At 36.3% G+C, this 20,082-nt stretch overlaps 4 protein-coding genes across 4 annotated transcripts in view; 2 read left to right on the plus strand and 2 right to left on the minus strand.

Moving 5' to 3' along the window:
• Window positions 1-4,067: 4,067 nt before the first annotated feature.
• LOC116296146 (protein-L-isoaspartate O-methyltransferase domain-containing protein 2) lies at window positions 4,068-9,261 on the minus strand. Its single transcript, XM_031704109.2, has 4 exons — window positions 8,903-9,261; window positions 7,599-8,181; window positions 6,880-6,994; window positions 4,068-5,783 (listed from the first exon to the last, which is right to left on the minus strand). Exons 2-4 carry the CDS (start codon window positions 8,178-8,180, stop codon window positions 5,644-5,646), a joined length of 837 nt encoding a protein of 278 aa, XP_031559969.1. The 5' UTR covers window position 8,181; window positions 8,903-9,261; the 3' UTR covers window positions 4,068-5,643.
• A 484-nt stretch (window positions 9,262-9,745) lies between these two features.
• Window positions 9,746-12,353, plus strand: LOC116296133 (peptidyl-prolyl cis-trans isomerase Fkbp12). Its single transcript, XM_031704091.1, has 6 exons — window positions 9,746-9,885; window positions 9,956-10,000; window positions 10,087-10,176; window positions 10,721-10,743; window positions 11,453-11,526; window positions 11,880-12,353. The coding sequence occupies exons 1-6, from the start codon at window positions 9,846-9,848 to the stop codon at window positions 11,932-11,934; spliced, it is 327 nt and encodes a 108-aa protein (XP_031559951.1). The 5' UTR covers window positions 9,746-9,845; the 3' UTR covers window positions 11,935-12,353.
• Window positions 12,354-12,633: 280 nt separating this feature from the next.
• On the minus strand, window positions 12,634-18,798 carry LOC116296134 (GPN-loop GTPase 3). The gene is made up of 7 exons (XM_031704092.2): window positions 18,667-18,798; window positions 18,269-18,377; window positions 17,768-17,855; window positions 16,921-17,000; window positions 15,836-16,076; window positions 14,278-14,371; window positions 12,634-13,582 (listed from the first exon to the last, which is right to left on the minus strand). Exons 1-7 carry the CDS (start codon window positions 18,709-18,711, stop codon window positions 13,400-13,402), a joined length of 840 nt encoding a protein of 279 aa, XP_031559952.1. The 5' UTR covers window positions 18,712-18,798; the 3' UTR covers window positions 12,634-13,399.
• Window positions 18,799-18,884: 86 nt separating this feature from the next.
• Window positions 18,885-20,082, plus strand: part of LOC116296107 (uncharacterized) — a 3,155-nt gene continuing 1,957 nt past the window's right edge. Inside the window, exons 1-2 of the mRNA XM_031704064.2 lie at window positions 18,885-19,200; window positions 19,857-20,082. The exon at window positions 19,857-20,082 is cut by the window's right edge and continues 188 nt beyond it. Of these exons, the coding sequence (XP_031559924.2) occupies window positions 19,035-19,200; window positions 19,857-20,082 (392 nt within the window). The 5' untranslated portion in view covers window positions 18,885-19,034. The remainder of the gene's footprint in view (window positions 19,201-19,856) is intronic.

A 20,082-nucleotide genomic window follows, 5' to 3' on the forward strand; every position in this document is an offset into this window, starting at 1 on the left:
TTTTCGAATTCGTATCTGTTCAACAACAAGTGGAGCTTGATTCATGTTTTATGACTTGATATTCAGCTGATGACTGTATAATCTTCAAATTGTCTAGTGTTTAAGTCATTGCTTTTTCGTTCTTAATGCTAAATTACAAACGACGATAGTTTTTCTTCATTAATTGTCCACACTGCGGGCAGAAGCAAAAGTGGCGTTCTACGAAGCTCAAACAAGTAGGGCTAATACGGTTCAAGCGAAATGGTTTTTGGGCAAAGCCAATACGCAGAAGACACCTGGAGTACTTGAACACAACATGCACATTGGAGTAATTTATGCCTTTCTCGCCATTTCCAAGGAACAAGTAAGAAGATTTTATGGAAGATCTTGGCGAATTTATATTTAACTTGCTTTTTAAATTATCTAATCAATAACGATTTTGATATTCTACAAATTTTAATTATAAAAAATATAAAGATAAAAATGGTAGAAAACACGTTCATTTGCGTACTGGGTCTTTTTTAGCTATAGTTGTGTTTGAGTCTTGATTTGTTTTAGTTTATAAATGCGTATTGTCTTGATTTTTAGCGTGATAAAACAAATAAAAATGGTAGAAAACACGTTCATTTGCGTACTGGGTCTTTTTTAGCTATAGTTGTGTTTGAGTCTTGATTTGTTTTAGTTTATAAATGCGTATTGTCTTGATCTTTAGCGTGATAAAACAAATAAAAATGGTAGAAAACACGTTCATTTGCGTACTGGGTCTTTAATTTTTAGCTATAGTTGTTTGAGTCTTGATTTGTTTTAGTTTATAAATGTGTATTGTCTTGATCTTTAGCGTGATAAAACAAATAAAAATGGTAGATAACACGTTCATTTGCGTACTGGGTTTTTTGTGTCATGATTTACTGCAGAACTAAATATGCGTCTTGTGTCTTGGTTTTTAGTTCAATTCAATAAACTTGTTAGAAAAAAACGTTCATTTGCGTAATGAGTTTTTATTCTAGTAAACGCCCGTGCCCTTGTCATGCCTCACTGAATTCCTATGTGTTGTCTAATTAAAGTGCCTATCACCCTTTTTTTTTAACTTTTTCATATCGAAATATAAGCTATTCTAAGAAACCTGTCGAAAGAATTTTTTGATTCTGATGCTTCTTTCTATTTTTTTCGAGCGGTCAAAAGTGCGAAAATAGGAAGATTTCAAAATATGACCGAGCGAGAGGGGAGACTGGGCTAGTGACGTAGAAGGAGCAACACGCTCTTCTTGATTTACAAAGAAATGTATGGGATACTAGGGGGGATACTGAAGACGTCCTTGCGTTTCTTGGGTTTTTTTAGAAGTCCTTGGACTTTTAACTACTTTCTTGGGCTTCTATGAGGAAGTTAATTATCTAAAGATTCCATTTCCAGTTCTCATCAAGATTCGTAGCCTAATTTACTGGTATATTAGTGAAGCGAACACAACCTAGCAAAGCAAGCGAGGTGACTGAAGTGAAGTGATTCCGACCCGATCACAAATATTATCTCATTGGCTGGGAATAAAACTTGTCAAAACCTTAGTAAATACACCAAAAGTACAGCAGCATAGATAGAAATTCCTACCTGGAAATTCCTAGAGTCGTTATAGGGAACCGAAGTTGATAACAGGTAACATTTTACTTGCCATTGCTCGAACTGAGTAGTCTTTGCACCGGATCGGGAATTTATTCCCGGTTTATTAAAGAATAAAACAGTTTTGGTGATTGTGGTAACATTTCAGTGGTTATTAAACTCTTAAGAAGTATTTGGTGCATTGCTAAAAGGGCTGTAATGAATGGTTGAGACAAAATTCCCGTACGATTGACACAATAATACTACTATTCACAATATTTTAATTATTTGCTACCGTAGAATGCTCTTCAGATTTCTTACCTTTATCGAATTTCCCTCAATAGACGATCGTTTTATCTTTAAAGATAGGTATGGCTAGATACTGTGAGACAGGATAGAAAACTGATAGAATAGAAAATATTATATTTGACTATGAAGTGAAACCATGTTGACCTGCAGAGTAACAGTAGACTGATGATGCGAAGTGTCACGCACCCTTACATGTAGTTCCTCGACTGAACTACTACAGTATAAATATATAATGCAATTCATGTTTAGATATTTTGAAAACTGTTAAGCCATCTACATTGAAAAAGATTTTGTGAACTACCTGGAGTTATTTCATTGTTTCTGTTATTTACATTTGATGTTTCTGATTTGGAAACGACCTGGAAGAATTTTGCGCGGCACGGACTCACATATTCATCCATAAATACATCAGATATTAATAAGAATAATTCTAAAAAATTTATGACTTAAAGGGTGTAGGTACATGTAGTGCTCAGAGTTACTGTATGTGAAATCTATAAGTTTTTGAAGCTAATTTATTACACTTGATTCTGAGCGTGACAGCCTAATATGAGGTTTTCCCTAGGTTGCGTTTAACTTCTCGCTGCTTTTCTTTTTCTTAAAATAATTCAAAAATAATATCATTCTTGAAGTCTGAAGTAATTAACATCCTCTAACCAGAAAAATGAGGTCTTTTGAAAGCGTATAAACGGCAAATTGGTCATAAATACCAGTGAAATCTAGAGAGAATGAGGAAACATCTAAACCCAACTTACTCCTCTTACGTCACAGCCCAGTCCTCTAGGTTATCATTTTACGCGGCCAGAGTCAAAGAAATGCCTATTTTCGCACTTTTGACCGCTCGAAAAAAATAGAAAGAAGGGTCAGAATCAAAAAATTCTTTCGACGCGTTTCTTAGAATAGCTTATATTTGGATATAAAAAAGTAAAAAAAAAAGGGTGATAGGCACTTTAAGCACTAACTATCTCCTATTTAATCCTAACTATTTCACGGGTATATTATTTGCACTCTAATTTGGCATTTAGGGCGTTTTTTGTATGAGTAGGAAACATAGGTACGCATGCCTCTTTAGCAGACCTGTCTCAGTGTCTGTCACGCAATGCTGCGTGACAGGCACTAGGCAGGAGCGTATCCAGGATTTGTAATTGGGGGGGTCCTTACATACCAAATTGTCACTATGACGTTATATGACGTCAATATGACAATCTATTGTTTTGACGAAAAAGAATCATGGTCGATAGAGAGGAAACGAAACGAAAAGACGGCTCCGAGAAGCGAGAAAACCGATTTTCTTAACTGCTTAAGTTAAGTCTAAACAAATCTTCACACACTGCATCAACGGCCGGTTAGATTTTTTTGGCTTTGAAAGGGGGGGCAACGGGCACCCTGTGACCCCCGTGGACACGCCCCTGCTAAGAACGTCTACGTGGGAGGCTAAGGGTACATGCCCAGTGGTGGATCCTGGGAAGGTTCCATAGGTTCCATGGAAGCCGGTCATGTTCATTTGCTCAGTAGAATAAAATGGATTGAAATTATGATTTGTACTTGCAGTGCGGCATGCCGTAACATTGAAATGGTATGGCTTCCTATTGTGCATCAGTAATTCAACCAATCCGCGCGTAGTAGTCATGGTAAGATACGTTACGACGACAGTACAATACATGATTATGAATTTCTTGTATCGTTTACCACTCGTACGAGGACGGCTCTATTACGTATGCATGACGTGTAGTTCATGATTGGAATGAACACTGGATCTTCCTCTTAATTATTTTGGTGATTTTGAACCGCAGATATGTACCCCCCAAATGGTGAATGGGAAATATTATTTCTTTATAGTGCAATCATCGTGATCTTCACCATCACCACCACAATCATCATCATCTCCACCACCACCATCTTCACCATCATATGAAGGGCAGATGGGATGGGAGGGAGTTTTATAATGTATAGATAGGAAGATAGGTGTCCACTATTAGTTCACAATTTATTGTAAACTAGAAAATTTCGACACGTAAATAAAGTTATTATTGTTATCACCACAATCATCATCATAATCATCATCACCACCATCATCACTACCATCATCATCGTCATCATCATCATCACCACACCCCCATCACCATCATCATTGAACATGTTACACCTACACAATTTGTAATTGCAAAACATGAACATGAACACGGCAATTTATTGATAATACATAAATTTATTTCAGTTGTACCAATAGTCCCGCTATTTACAGTTTATAAAGGGTTTTCAAACTGACAAGATTATTCTTAAAAGATGTTGGCAATACTATGAAATTTAGGAGGTGAGCTTTGGAAGTGAACAATATTTTGAGAATAAATTAATAAATAAATTAGGTTTAGTTTTGTTATGATATGAAAAACGTTCTGCAAAAGTCTATTTTTCCAATACTTTTCATCTGTTTTAGTGTGAAGTGGTAGAAGGGCACATGTTCCAGAACTGCTTCTTTAAACTTCACTGAAATAAGGTCTTCAGTCTACTAGGCCTTCTACTCTCCTATCTCTGGGCTCCTTGTTGTAAGTGGGAAAGTGGAAGAATGCAAAGGGAATCCTTTTCAGGTCAATTTAGGGTGCAAGTAGCTTGTTACTGAATGATCAAACACCTACGGCCTTGCATAAGCTTAATCTCATTACGGTTAGGAAGAACCCTGCTATATACACTCTAAAATAATTCCATTGTTTTTACGCTAGAGTATTTAACTTTTGATGCATGCATAAAATATAGTTATGTATAATGTATACAGCATTTATATTTTAAGGTTGAAGGGGCAAAATTGGCAATAAGTGATTGGCAATAATTGCAACTGAAAGGAACTGTGATTGCACTATCACTGAATCAATAACAACTGCGTCTACTCATCATCTAAGGTCTTAGGTGAATGGTACAGGCATTGTTTAGGTATAATTTAAAGAAATGAATATGAATAAAATCCACAGAACATTTCATTCATGCAATCATCAATTACCATCTCCAAATGTCATTTGCCCCTTGAACCATTTTTGAAATATCTATATATGTAATGTATTTATCTCGGTAAGGGAAGGCACCTTTTTATTGGGGTTACAGCTGGGGATTTACAGTAAACTCTTAAAGAATGGTTGTAGCTCTCCCGCTTTCACTCAGTAAGAAATCCATGAACCTCCTACAAAGCCAACGAGGAACTAGCTTTGGTCAAAATAAAAAGGTTCGACCCTTGACTGTCCCCCAGAGGGTGCTCCGCCAGAATTTGGGTAAGGGTGTTCCGCTGAGATTCTGAAAGGGGTACCCTGTTTATGATATAAAACTCAAAGTTGTGGACCCTGTTTATGATAAAAGATATAATTTATTGCACTGAGTTCCTGTTTCAATTATCATATCATCTCGCGTATGGTTTTTTTTACGACCATAATAACCAGTTTCGGTCAATACGAAAGTAGAATCCCTGAATATGACAGGAAACTCAGGAAGAACTTGGAACTTGAGTGAAATTGCATACCCTGTTTATGATAAGAAGCTCGAAAAACCATACCCTGTTCAGCGGATCATCCCCATATAGTCCATATATAGGAGTACCCCCCCCCCCTGGGACTGTCCCCTCTGAAGCCACAGCCTCAATGAAAAGCATACCTTCCCTTGGCACTTTTCAAGTTGCACAGAAGCAAATATATGACTGAAAGGATTTCACTGCCATCAAGACACAACGATGGTTCAAATCTATCTGGATCTTGTCAAGCTGTGTATAATGGTTGGGTGATGTCAATATTCTCTGAAGTAGCTTAGATAAGAGAGCAATGATGGTGGAAGGGGTAGTTCTGCTACTTTCTTGAGTCTTTTTAATCCAATATGATTGAGAATGACAAGGCGACAAAGGTCTTGAAGGGATTTTATTTTTGATGCTGTGGGGGAAAAAAACAACAAACGGAAAAGTATTAGTTAAAATACTTATACAGCTATTTCAAAAAAGGTTGAATACTGAATACTGTATGCTGAATAGTGCATTCTAAGACCAAAGGGCATTGTGGGTCATAGTGACATTGTCTAAAGTAGGATTAATAATAATAATTTATTCTATTTTTAGTGTATTCCATCTGAAACAATATACTAACTACATGTAGAGAGTTAATTGCTGTATATTTACTTTTTATTTCAAATTAACAAGACCCACAATGCACTTTGGTCTGGGAAAGCACTATTCAGTATGCAGTATTTAGTATTCAACCTTTTTTTAAATGGCTGTATATACCAAGTGATATAATGGACATTATATTTAGCGATTTGTCCTCAAGCCTGAATAGGCTATTAGTTCATAGCCCATGATGCCAAAGGCCAAATGGCCTATTGACTCATAGGCCATTCGGGCTCAAGGACTAATTGTTTTCAGTCAAATCCAACTAGTTGGTCAAAATAATATATATGCAAACAAGTTTTGAATTAAAGTTTAAATCAATGTTTTGTTTTCAAAGCCGGCTCATCCAATCAAAATGCAGCATTGATGATACATCACTAGTTGGATTTGACTAAATATTATTTATTCCACACTATTGAAAATACAGTACAGCCATGCAATCCGAATGCAGGAAAGCTATAGTATATTTAGTGATATTCCACTGTTTCTTCCCATTAGGCATTGCAGCCTGGGTATTTTCATTGGCTTGGGGTAAAGTTAATATAAAATGCTTTGTTTGTTTTTTTCTTTTAAATTTACCTGAGGCTTGTAATTATTCAGGAAATTACAATTGACTTGTGGAATATTTCATAGCATACATATGCCACTCAAAACAAACCCTTGAAACCTTTGTATAACTAGCATAAACATACCAGTAATGGGTGGTGGTGGTGATGATGATGATGATGACATTGATGATAAAAATTATGGAAATTTTCTGTAACCACACAATTGGATTTCATAGCTAAACTAAGAACAGATATCTGGAAGATGTCAAGGTTGCACAAATATGTGATGTGCTCTACTAGAACGTGTAGGCCACTTACCAATTTTTATTAATGGTGTATTATCTTTGTCGTCAATGATGATTGGCGCAAAAGAAACTGGTAAGACTGACTCTGTAGTCCATTCGGTTTCACTCACTTTCCGCATCTTGCATAACTAGTGCGAAAATTTGACAAGAAATGAATGATCATCTTACATAACTAGTGCGAAAACTTGACAAGAAATGAATAAACATACTATCATGTCAATTAGTATATTGGTTGCCTTGCTAACAGGCTTTAAGAGATTTAAGGGTTATAATTAGCAATTCCAAGGTTGTGGAAAAAACTGGGTCAAAGGGCTAGGCATTGTTGGACTATTTAAGGGACAAAATAGATGCCAACTTGGAAATACAGTCAACTCTCACCACACCTTGCAGACACCCCGACATTACGGACAACTCACTATTACAGACTGGAGAAAAATCCCCAGCAAAAATATTGACAAAGAAATGACTCTAATTAATTCTCGCTATTAAATTGCAGATGCTCGGCATTACGGACACCAAGGGACGGTTCCAAGGGTGTTCGCTGTAACAGGAGTTGACTGTATGTTTCCTAAAACCATTCTTTGGCTTTTATTTTAAGTTTGACTTGAACAAACCTTGTATTTTGAACCCCCTTCACAAGATGGTGGATCTGCTCTCGAGGTAAGGTAATATTTGGAAGTTGCAAGCATTTTTTCTAAGTTCAATCATCTATCTATCTGGTAATTAACTTACATTGTCTTTAAATGGCATCACAAGAATACCATTCTTCTTGATTAAGGATTTCATGTAGTCTTCATACTCTGTAGGACATGCGGCGCCACAGTAAACACGGTCATACTGCCGATAATATGGGTCCATACACAAACAATTTCCAACTGCAAATACTGGTACACAGAAGTTAATGCCTTTAAAAGCAGGATTTGTGTTCATAAATATTTCCAATTTTTTCTCAGCATATTCAACCACCTCTTCAAAGATCTCAACTCCATGATTAATCCCACTTGGCCCTAATATGAGCCCAGCTAATGTTGACAGGTAACCAGTGCCACTACCTAGATTAAGGAATGACAGACCACTCTCTAGTTCTAAGGACTCCATTACCTCTGAATATATGCATGGTGCCGAAAGATGGACATTTTTGTGTTTCCATGCTACATCTTTGTAAGCATGTTGTTTAGTCTCTTCAGGAAAATACTCTGCTCTATCAACATCTCGGAATGCTTGTTCAACATTTTCGGTTCTGATGTATCCTGCTCCTTTTAAGTTGTCAACCAATTCTTCATTGCTCTCGCCGGCACTGACAGCTCCTCCCATACTTTAAAAGAAAACAGAACAATGAGACTTTGGTATATTTCCAATGCTCAATTTAATGAATTATGCTATGCTACTCTTATGGCAGGGCTGTAGCCACCGGTATGGTTGGTCCGGTTTCGTGAAAAAAATATAAGAAAAATAAAAAAATGCAAGAAAAACCGAAAACCCTCGAAAACCAGGCCAATCAGAAATTTGTGGCTATGGCCCTGTACGGCAAGCATTAGCTATGGATTTAGTAGATTCAAGGGTCACATGATTGGTAAGCAGTACATTCATGAGCAACAACTGTAAAATATAATAACGAAAACAACAGCAGCAGCGCAGCAACAACAAGTCACCAACAGCTGAGAATGCAATTCACTGAATTCATTGAATTCAATGTTGAAAAAGTAAACTCGATATACGATAATGATTAATCTGTGCTTAAGCTTGTGAAAAAAGAGTTAAATCTATCAAGCGCTGGAGGCGCCATTAAAACAAACAAGTTTCATAAGATTGAAATGGATCGTTCGATTGACTTATGATCGGACCCCACAAGAAAAGCGAAAAATCAAATCCCTCCATCCCCAAAAATATAACTAATAATCTCAAACTACTTATTTTATATAAAAGATTAATCATTTCTTAACCAAAATGTGCTCTAACGCTTTGTCTTGCGTGGAACAAAAATAAATGTAAACAATAATTACAAGCTTTTTTGTATCAAATAAAACAGAATTTACCTATCTCCCTGCTGCGGCGAAACGATGAAACTTGAATACAAAAGCTTTTTCCGGGGATCAAAGCGAGATATCTCCCACACACTCAGACAACAGTCCTTCGTTTAAATAATTCGCGAATTGTTTTCTGTCTGTGAGGAAAAATGGCCTCCAAGAACACGAAATGACAAAGTGAACTCCAGCTCAACTTGGGACTTAAAAATTTCACAAGGAAATTCGGATTGATTTGAATGAAAACGATTTCTGGTGTCAGAAATTTGAGTTAAGCCTTAAATTACCGATAGAATAGCTGGGAAAGTTTTGTTTTCCTGACATATGTTTGGTGAAAATAATTCCTTTCTCGTCTCGTTGTTCGCGCACGCTGTTTGATTACTACTGTAAAACAACAAACCTCAAAGATAATCAATAGCCTTTGGGGGAGGGGGAAGGTACGCAATATTTCGCCTAAATTTGTTAAATAAAAAACCTATTTTTCTTAAAAGCATTTTCTCGCTAAAAATCTTTCATATTCAAAAATTAAATTTTGGTCAGAATATTTGGATGAAATTATAAAATGCTGTTCAGATATTATGTCGTGCTTTAAACGCTATGTCCCACCCCACCCTAATTGTTTTAAATGTATTCATGCTCAATGACAATTCTTCCACAGGGCTCCCATAGAATTTTTTAATGATATGAATAAATTAAAAACGGACAAAATTTCTTCAAAAATATTCTCTATCCAAACGATACTAAATCATTTGATTTGATTTTTTTGCATTTATAAGTGCTTTACCTTTTTTTGTCAAAAAGGACTTTTATTGTACGGAATTGTTTGCCTTCCCCTCCCCCTGGCAAATATTCCCCGGCCCAATAAACCCGCAAGGCAGTCTGGGTGACATGCTTTATCGTTCCATATTCCAAAGTTCAATAAATCGGTATACTGAGCATTTGCATCCGAAAAATCATGGCAGAATTTAAGAGAGAAGTACTTAGACCAGGCGATGGTAAGGGATTATTTGAAGTTCTAAAGTATTTTTCTCGATACTTATGCATTGTTTTTGTGTGCAAATGTAGGTACTCTTCCCAAGAAAGGCCAAAAAGTTTTCGTGCATTATACAGGCAAGTAGTACTTTCACTGGGCGAGACTTGCATTATTCTTGACCCGGGAGGATTCATGCCTAAAACGTTTTTCTTTCTCGCTAAAGGAACATTAACTAATGGCAAGAAGTTCGATTCTTCAAGGGATCGCAATAAGGAATTCTGCTTTGTCCTTGGAAAAGGAGAAGTTATAAGAGGTAAGAATATTTGAAATACATCTTTCCACTTCTAGATTACAATAATTAGTAAAGATTAACTGTTCAACAAGAACGGTTCGCAGTTATAGATGAAAAGGTTCCCTACACGTCTTGTTTATCAAGGAAATGAAGAAATGCTAAAGCCGGTCAATATTGTTAAGCAATCTTGTTGTTTTAAAAAAATTGAGTTAAAGGTTGGCCATGGAGTGGTCCTTTCATGTACACAGTGTACATGTTAAGTATCATATTTTTTACTGCAGCAAAACTTTATAAGGTATACATCATCTTTCTTATATTTATGTATCATTTTCCTTATGAATTTCCTCTTTGTATATATATTATGATAGTTAATAGTTTTTCTTATATCTCTTTGTATGTATATAGTATATATTTTATAATTATTATTTGTATAGGTTTATGCAATAGGGCCCCCCCTGGATACTAGCTTTTAGCTGAATGGACCACCCTGTTTAAATAAACGTTCCATAACCATAACCATATATCTACGCAATCTAATACTCTTGATTTTTGTTTTGTTTTTCAGGATGGGATGAAGGCGTTGCCCAGGTAGCTATATTATGTGTACTAGTACATATAGTGAAGTTTGTGCTGATGTCACCTATTGATATCAATGTGTCAACCAGAGATCTGTTGGCTACTGAAACAAAGAGATTTTTTGTTCTAATGGTTGGCAAATTTGAATGCAAAAACTAAATTTCCTGACGTCAATGTTTGTAAACAGTGAATATTGCTATAGTTGTATAGCATCCTTATAGTATGGGATATAGTCTTTCCCTTGATTTGAGGGTTTTCTCTGGGTCCACGGTCAGTTTTCTTCCCCCGCCACAACCTCATGAGCTTAATTTTAATTTGATCTGTGTTAGCCATGCCTTAAATTTCACCTGCCCCCCCCCCCCCCCTGCCATATGAAAAGTTGATCTGATTTTTAAAAAATTATGCTAGATATTTGTCCATTGTCCATCTGGCCTGTGGTCTCCATCTAACCTGTGTATTATTATGGATATATAGAGAATAATACATAGGTGCATGGAGATAAAGAATTTTTCCTAGAGTGTTCAAATTGATATCTCATGAGTGGGTGCAGCAAATGAGGAAAAAAAGAAATTTAGTTTGATGGTGAGGTGGAGCTAGATGGCGAGGCAGCACTGTGACCATAATTAGTGCAAACTACACATCTTTTTATTTCATTGCAAGAGGAATTGTGGTACAATAAATAATTTTAATTTAATATATACCGGTATTTTTAAATTCACAGATGAGTAAAGGGGAGCAATCAAAACTGACGTGCCCTCCTGATTATGCCTATGGGCCAAAGGGATACCCTGGTGTATATCCTTTTGTAATTGTGTTAAATGTACGTTATTGATTTTTAGAATTCAAGGGGAGTCTGGGGTAGCGTAATAAAGAAGAATCAGTGGTGGTTTAACAGTAATATACTCCCCTCTCATGTCTGGGGATTCAGGTTTGATTCCTGCCCTATACTTGCCATCACATGTGAGTAGAGCTTGTTAGGTACCTCCTTTGATTTGAGGGTTTTCTCAAGGTTCTCTAGTTATCCTCATTCAACAAAACCAAACAAGCAAAAACGTTTTGTTGGTCATCATGTGTTTAAAGAGATGTAGGGACTTTTTTTGTCTCATTGTTTTTCAAAAATATGCCAATGCTTCCTTAACATTGTGTAATATTCCACCAAATGCAACTCTCATCTTTGATGTTGAATTACTGAGATTTGAATGAGTTTTCTGCAGTTTGGATAAGCCAGCCTTCATTTCTTTATTATTGATTACACTCCTGTAGAACCTAAAGTAGTTGGAAAATATAATGTAATCTTATTATTACATCTCTAGAAATAGATAGTTGTGGGCAAACAAGTTTTGATAAAAACTCTTCAATTCCTGGTATTACCAAAAAATGTTACTTAAGCTTAAAGTATGCTCATTTCTCATGTATTTTCTCATTTTTTAAAATAGTTTTCATATTAATTTCTTTTTTTCCCCATTAACCAACCGTTTCACCTAACCATTTCAGCGAATAACATTATTTATATTGTAACTACTGTATTATCATGGTTCACTACCTTTAATATTATTATTTTATTGTATCTGACCTTTTCGTATGGATTATGTTCCTGTAATGAAGGTTTTGTTTTCTTCACATCTCATGTCGTTAGACTATTTATAGTATTATGTTTAAAATTCCTGATTTCGCAGTAAAGAGAATAGGGGTATGGTCATAGGGGGAGGGGCATGTACCATTTTTCTTGACAGCAATACACATTTCATCTTTAGAGTTCTTCGCCATGTTCACGGGTTCGGTAAAATGTTCTGGATGGAGCCATCGACCCCCTGCCCCCTTGCTATGTCTCTGATTTTCGTAGTTAAGGTCTGTTTGTTGTGGTCTGTTTGTGGATGTTATACATTGTATTGATAGACAATGTGAAAATCAAAATTTATGTCATAATTTCACAACTTCCATTTTCTAACAAGCCATTCTGATAGATGTTTTACATAACAATGGATAAAAGTCTTTAAAAGCCATCCAATCTTTATTGTTGTTCTACTTTAATGGTGAACATTCGAGTTTGTTAACCAATGAGATCACAAATCAAAAACAATAGAATTCGGGTAAGATGCATTTAAAGTCTATAAAAGCTATTCAAGGAGATGAAATGACGAAAGAGAAAGAAAAAGTAAAAGTAAATTTACACAAATAAAAAATAAAATAAATTCAAGTGTTCACAATTAGAGCAGAACAACAGTAATAATCAAAGTATTTTTTGGGTTGTGCAATAGCCCGCGTCACATTCGGAATTTTCTTCGTAAATACCATACGGTATTTACGAAGAAAATTCCGGATATGACGCAGGCTAGTTGTGCAATAGCTTCAAAATAATTACTAATCGTGAGACAAGTTCCAATGTAAGCTCATAATGTATTTGATCCAGTTCTAGTTCTTCTGGCTTAAGTACCATATCCTTGTGTTTTCTGCATTGCCTATCATGCTCTATCAGTTCAAAGATTATATCTTTTTTTTTGTCCAAAAGCAAACCAATCTGTGTAAGCTTCCTCTTTCACAAAGCCCCTTTCCTCCATGGCCATTCCCAGCCAACTTTTACCATCAGCTTTTAGGTCCAGCATTTGTGCATTCATTCCATTGAGTCATATTGTGATCTATCGTATGCACTCTTGCTAATCCTGCAGTGTTAGCTTTCATCTTGATCATTAAGACCATCATCTTCCTTGTCAGGCTCGTTAAAATCTTTGGTTCTGACATCAGTATCTTCACCATATTGTATAGCCATGTCTATCTGGTCAAGAACTTGACTGATGGAGTCTTCGTCATTTGAGTTGAGGGGTAAAAAGCAAACCATACTGTAGTCTTCTATCTATTAAACACAGAAAATAGATTGTGTGTGAAAGCAAATCTTTACCCAGAAAGGCATTCAATTTTATGCATTTACCTCATCCATTTACATTAATTTTACACACACATTTGTCATAAAAGGTTTATGTAGATCACTTTTCCTGTTATTTTAAAATATCACTCCTTTCTAAAGGGCACAGACGAGTGCTTTCCTGATCCACAGATTTTTTACCTACAATACACCAGTTTTGCATTCGATGCATACCGTACCTCTACTTTTAAAGACCACACACTCATTTACACAGGCTTAGCCTCGTTTATAAGTGGGCTATTCTCAAATAAGATTAAGAGTATGTGGGATTTCAAAACATTGGTATTGTGTAGTTCCAATGGAGGAATTTTTTTAAAGACCCCCCTACCCCCAGAAATCCCAAATTTCTTCCATACAAACTCTTCTGTGGGAGGGGGGGTAGTCTCCCTCGTATCCGTTTTTAGTGTCGGTCGTCACGCAACACTAAAAACGGATGCGAGGGAGACTAGGGGGGGGGGGGGGGGAATGAATAATTTCTGGAACTACACATTTGTACATTTTGTAGCTAAGACTGCATAAGCATGTTGTATGTGAGAAAAATCATGCCTTGTAAATTGTCTTAAAAAGAACTATACCTAGATTGCTAACTTGTGGTCCTACTAAATACAAGTGAAAATAGAGCTTACCATTTGTGCAATTGCTTCATTGAGTTTCCAGAATTTTTTATTCATACCATCTCCAAGCTCATGTACAAGCACTCTTGGATCAGGATCTAAAAACCTGTAAATGGCAAACAAAATTGAATCAGCTTACCTGCAATTAACTTACCTACAGAACCTTATAATGGAAAATAAGCACATATATATTTTTCTGGTATGCCTACTTCTAGAATATTATATATTGCTTTGGCAGAGAGTGGGGTTTTGGGTAGAAAGGACCTGAACAAGGTAAAGGGAATTGACCTTTTTAGTGATACAGCAGCCATCTTGAATTATGGGATACTAAGGGACCAAACGTAGAAAATATATGAAGCATAGAGTGGCAGGGTTATGTTTTCAAACAATTTGCAGTTTTGGAGTTTTGCATATTGTTCAAACAAATTCAATTGCTTTTTAGATTTGCTTCTCATGTAAAAGTGTAAAGTTATGTAAAAACACAGCTCAATAATCACATGCTGATTAATTCACTGAGAACAAATGAATGAACACCTTGATTCCCATGGGTGAAATATACTGGTGAGCAGACAAACTTTCTACAACCTGTTTCTAGAGATCATAATAAAACTGCATTTCTTTACACGCTGGTTTCTCATCGTTTCATTCAGTTCTTCACAAGTAGCTAAAAAGAATCACCAATTTAAAATAAAATAAAACATTTTGCTCACCAGTACAGGCATGTGACCATTAACTGCAAAGGGCCTATAGTTGCCCCTTCAAAATCCCATGTCTTAATTAAAACAATAGATTTCAAGATGGCCGCTACATTGGTAAAAAGTTCTATTACATAGGTAAGAGAATAGGCCTTTTGCCACAACAGGTCAAGTGACCCTACCCTTTGTAAAAAGAGACGGTCAAAATGAACACCAGAAATGGAAAGAGCACCTTGATATTAGTAAACATTACTAACATACAGTAAGGTGCTCTTCCAATTTCTTGAGTTCATTTTGACACAAGATCTCTTTTTATGGAGGGTAGAGTCGTGACCTGTCATTGCAAAAGGCCTATTAGATCTTTGAACATCTTTGGGCCATGGGAACACAGGGATAGTGGCTTTCCCTTCAGTATTACAGTGATTTAGCATAGAAACAAAAACATCAAAGATGACTGTGAGAGCACATTTTTTTGCTGTCCTCAACATGGTTGACGTCGATAGGACCCCATTTGTAGCATTTTTACATCCTGTTGTTAATGTGAACTACATTGAAAAATTCACTCACGCCATCGTCTTTGATGTTTGTGTAGTGGCTAAAATCAGACTTTCCAACTTCAGACAACATGTGGCTTATTCACTGTCTTCTGAAAGAATCTTATTTTTTAAGAGAAGACATTGTCCGAAATGGGAAACCATTACACATAAAAACCTAAATATATATATATTCAGTAATGCACCCTTAAAATCATCTTGAGTGCAAGGTAACATGGAAATACAAAAGAAATGTTACAAATTCCAACTTGAGAAAAAGTGTGATTTCATTTGTATTTTCATGTTAGTCAGCACATCCATGATACTTTTAAGGGTCAATACCTTTCAATGTCTTGCATTTGTTTTTTGCTCAACAAATCCATCTTTGTCATCACATTAACGTGGGGTATCTCCAGTTGAATCATGGCTGACAGAGCAGACAGAATACCAGAGAAAAACTTGCTGCATTCCACCATGAACTGAGAATCAATCAGAAACACTCCACAGACTCTGAAATCCCACTGTTGAAGAGTCTCGACAAGTTGTCTCATGAGTGGTAAATGAGTGAATAATTCTATTTGTCCTGAAAGTAATGGAAAAGTGAGATTAAAAAAGTATAAAATGGTAAAACCCCGGAGGGGTTGGGACTCCGGCAAAAAAGTACTGGGGATGCTTGTCGGAAATTTTCAAAAAGACCCCTAAAAGATACCAGAAGTCTTTAAAAAAGGGCGTGGCTGAATGATTTTTAACCCCTAAGAGATACCATAACAAATAATATTAGATTTTATATAAAAAGCGCCTAGGATAAGCCATATCGATGCGTGCTTCTCTCCTTTTCCGACACCCTAAGAGATACCAGAAAATGCTGATTTTCAAAACTTTGCATTTAACACCCTAAAAGATACCAAATCACAAATTTTTACCCCTAAGAGATACCACGAGCATCCCTGGTACTTTTTTCCTGGAGTTCCCCCCCCCCCCCCCGGGGTAAAACCTTTATAAATGTTACCAGGTACTGTAAAATTAAGTTGAAAATACATTTAAAATGTTTGCTTGTGCAGTGACATGCACCTCCAGAGGTAATTTATTCTCGCTCTAGCATTTGTGCTGTTTTCACCTAAACCTAAACCTACCCAAAATTAATTAAAAATTTTGGAGCCCAGTGTATTTATGCAAGCTAAGCCAGTCTTAGATTATAGTTTACTGTAAACAAATATATACTTTAGCTTCATCATTTTCTCATGGAAATAAAAGGATATTTGAAGGCTATTGACTCTACTACAACCAAAAGTTGGAATGTAATGTCTTTTATTCTACAGTTTGATTGGTTCTTGCTGCCTAGGTGGTGCTGGTTAAAGTAGTTACACTGTAAATGCTGCAACTACATTCTTAATATTATTATTCAAGTCAGAGTAAGTTATGTTTACCTGGACAGTCAAAGAGAATGTAATCTTCATCACCTTCCCCAAGCTGCTCTTGAAGCCATTCCAAATTTTTAACAAAATACCTAAAACAAGATTTAACAACTATTACAGTGCGACTACTCCAACCAAAGCCACCTCAACAAATTTTCCACAAATTATCCAATAGTGTTTGAGTATTTAGACAATAGATTAGCGGCGAATTTTGAATTTAAATATTCTTCTGTTGTTCCGGTTGGTAAAACTAAATGATCAAGAAGAGCTTGTAATATATTTTCTTTGCAAATTAGTGATTTGTGTCACCAAAGATATACTGTAGAAAAATAATAATGTACGACTTCAAATACGGCCGGAAAGCAAATTAGAGACCCTATAAAACACAGTCTATATGATTACAGTTTGTTTCTTCCAGACAAAGATATTATCAGGCTGACACTGTTAGATCTTATCACTATGTTACTATGCGACAGCATGTTTATATTCGACAACAAAGGTGCCGGCATTCTTCTAAGCCGTGTAAACCCATGGATATTTGTCTGATTTATAGCAATATTAATCTATTGTTCAGATTCCTACTTTTGAAAGGTGGCTTTGGTTGGAGTAGTCGCACTGTAAAAAAGGTATACAGTACATATATTATACAAGATATAGCAATATACCTTATGGCCCTTTATCTTATGCATAATGTTTTCCCATTTCAGACATAATATAATAATATTATAATAATTATAATAATATTATATTCCCTTTAGAGTACCATTTCTTTGCCTAACGGTCATGTATAAAAACACGTAAAATTTTCATCTGAAACAGCAAACTCAAAGTTTGAAACAGCATTGGGTTAAGTACATACTCTAAACAAAATATCAGGCCTCCATTTGGACCAAGTTTAAGATCTTCAGCTTCCATTACATCATCCAGCTCAACAAGTTCCCTTATGTCTATTGAAAAAAGCAATATTAAAGATTATAATAGTTTGTTTGTCTCATGATCATGGACGTTAATTGGACCGCAATGTTGTGACTGCGATGGCTAGTCTTCATTGGGCGATGGTGTGGACTGGAAGGAGGTCTTCTTATTAATCACATACTGTCAGTCTGGCTCAGTTGAGGATCGTGCCAGGGCTGTGATTGACTGTGTGGTGGTGGGCATGATGGAGTACTTTCAACTGACCAGTTGTTCCCCTAGTGGATTCAGGATGTAATCCTGAGTGCCATATATGCCCTACTTCCCACCTATCTCCAGTCCCCTTCCTCCCCACCCCCCACCCCTCCATGCACATGACAAGGGTTTGACTGGAAACCTGTGCACAACCCTTTATATTTGTAATAAAGAAACAACTTCAGATACATACCGACTGCCACAGGATAACTAAAGTGTTCTGCAGCAGGATCCAAATTGACTACCTGAACACTTCGTCCGATATTCTCACAGTGTTTATGAATAACATCACAGTATGTAGACTAAAAATCAAGAAATTGATAGATAAATTTACATTTATTTCTCCAGGTAAAAAATTTTTCCATTTTCTATTCTCGAAATCCCGCTTAACTAACAGTTATTGTTGGATGATGCAATAGAAATCAAACTGAAAACTGAGATTTATATAAATCATGACTCAGTTTATGAAATAGTTATCATAATTTGAAAACGAAAAATATGAGAAAAAAATGGTGAGAAAGTGATGGTGTGGAAAGAACATCCAAAACGAAACATTAGTTGAACCTGTTTTACGATCGTCTTTATCAATACCTTTCCGCTTCCCGCAGGACCCATAACAAGCTGTGCAAACCTCATTTTGGCAATAAAAAGGATAATATTATATGCTAATAACTTCACATTTCATAAAATAGAAATTAAAGAAACTTTGACAACTAAACAGCGGCTGTGTACAAAACGTGCTGCGCATTATTATTGATACGCATCTTAGGAGCGCTTTACCGCTGACATTAAAGTGTTTTCATTTATTTATTTTTATTTCCTTAACTTTCTTCGTTTTCAAAAAATGTTTCAAAGAAAGTTTCTGAAACGCATGAAATCAATAGAAGAATGATTTTCAAACAGTTTTAACTGGTTTGAAAATCATAATTTTTTCCTGTATTTTTCAGAAATACGTCATCATGGCTCGCGATCAAAAGTTGTGCAGATTTTTCCGAATACCTCTTGTAACTCTCTGTTGTGTATTTATTTGCTGTTCTTTGTTTTTGGTGAATTTTCACCGACGAATTGGCACTAAGCATAAGCATTTGTGCCTCAGTCCTCACGGGATTGTGCGATCTGGTGAAAGTAAGTTAATAAGAAAATAGGTCTTTGAATTATCATATTCAATCTGGTCCAAATGGTGGTCTAACACAGACTGAACCATGTGTTGTCAACCAGGAAGAATGATATTGAAAAATTACGATTCAGCTTGGATGAACATTCTACACGAGCCAGGAAATGACGTCAGTGAAACCCAGGAAATTGATAGAACTTTGTTTTGTTAGCCCTTTAGAACAGTCTTTCCTGCTAGCAGAGTCTCTCTTCTCTTTCTCTCCCTTCTTTCAGGCGGTGAGGAAGGAGACTCTGCCGATGTAGAGCATTTCCTTTGATACACCGCCGTCCACGATTGTGGACGAACAAAACCAGTTTTAAAACCGTTTTTTAACCAATTGCACGTAGTGCGCATGAGCAAATGTAAGACACCGTGGCGCCAAACATTGTTTGACGAGAGCGGCTGTCAAAATCATGATAGCGTTGCTAAGTTACGCCACGCATGCGCAACAGAAATAACATCCTTCATCGGCAGAGTCTATTTTTCTCTCTCAACCAAAAAAAAAGGAAAATAGGCTCTGCTAGCAGGGAAGAAGAGTCAAAACTTTCCCAAAGACTCTGAAACTCCCCTGTATATATAGAGACCATTGTTATCATTTACTTTAAAATCATTTTCATTTTTCTCCCAGTTTACAGACTTTTCACCCATGTATTTTTCCACAAAGGACCATGGCACTTGCTCATCACAATGTTTCCATTGTTAATTCTTGGAACGCTAATTGAACGCCAAATTGGGAGTATTCTTTTCTTCCTGGTCTTGATTGCATGCTGGGTCACTTCTGTCGCACTCGAAGTTGCCATGGCAACGATGTTATATCATGTCTTCCATGACCTGTTCCATGGTTGCAGTCTGGG

Source organism: Actinia tenebrosa, unplaced genomic scaffold (genome assembly GCF_029948245.1).
Source record: "Actinia tenebrosa isolate PJP-AT-01 unplaced genomic scaffold, QUT_ActTen_1.0 PGA_scaffold1__47_contigs__length_23844297, whole genome shotgun sequence".
NCBI lineage: Eukaryota > Metazoa > Cnidaria > Anthozoa > Actiniaria > Actiniidae > Actinia > Actinia tenebrosa.

Coding starts and splice junctions, on each gene's coding strand:
- LOC116296146 (XM_031704109.2), bottom strand. CDS start 8,180: ATGGGAGGAGCTGTCAGTGCCGGCGAGAGCAATGAAGAATTGGTTGAC. Junction 6,995..7,598: donor TGATGCCATTTAAAGACAAT/GTAAGTTAATTA, acceptor TTTTCGCACTAG/TTATGCAAGATGCGGAAAGT. Junction 5,784..6,879: donor TACACCATTAATAAAAATTG/GTAAGTGGCCTA, acceptor TTTCCCCCACAG/CATCAAAAATAAAATCCCTT.
- LOC116296134 (XM_031704092.2), bottom strand. CDS start 18,711: ATGAGGTTTGCACAGCTTGTTATGGGTCCTGCGGGAAGCGGAAAG. Junction 18,378..18,666: donor GTCCTGCGGGAAGCGGAAAG/GTATTGATAAAG, acceptor CTTGATTTTTAG/TCTACATACTGTGATGTTAT. Junction 17,856..18,268: donor TAGTTATCCTGTGGCAGTCG/GTATGTATCTGA, acceptor TTTTTTCAATAG/ACATAAGGGAACTTGTTGAG.
- LOC116296133 (XM_031704091.1), top strand. CDS start 9,846: ATGGCAGAATTTAAGAGAGAAGTACTTAGACCAGGCGATG. Junction 9,886..9,955: donor AGTACTTAGACCAGGCGATG/GTAAGGGATTAT, acceptor GTGCAAATGTAG/GTACTCTTCCCAAGAAAGGC. Junction 10,001..10,086: donor AGTTTTCGTGCATTATACAG/GCAAGTAGTACT, acceptor TTCTCGCTAAAG/GAACATTAACTAATGGCAAG.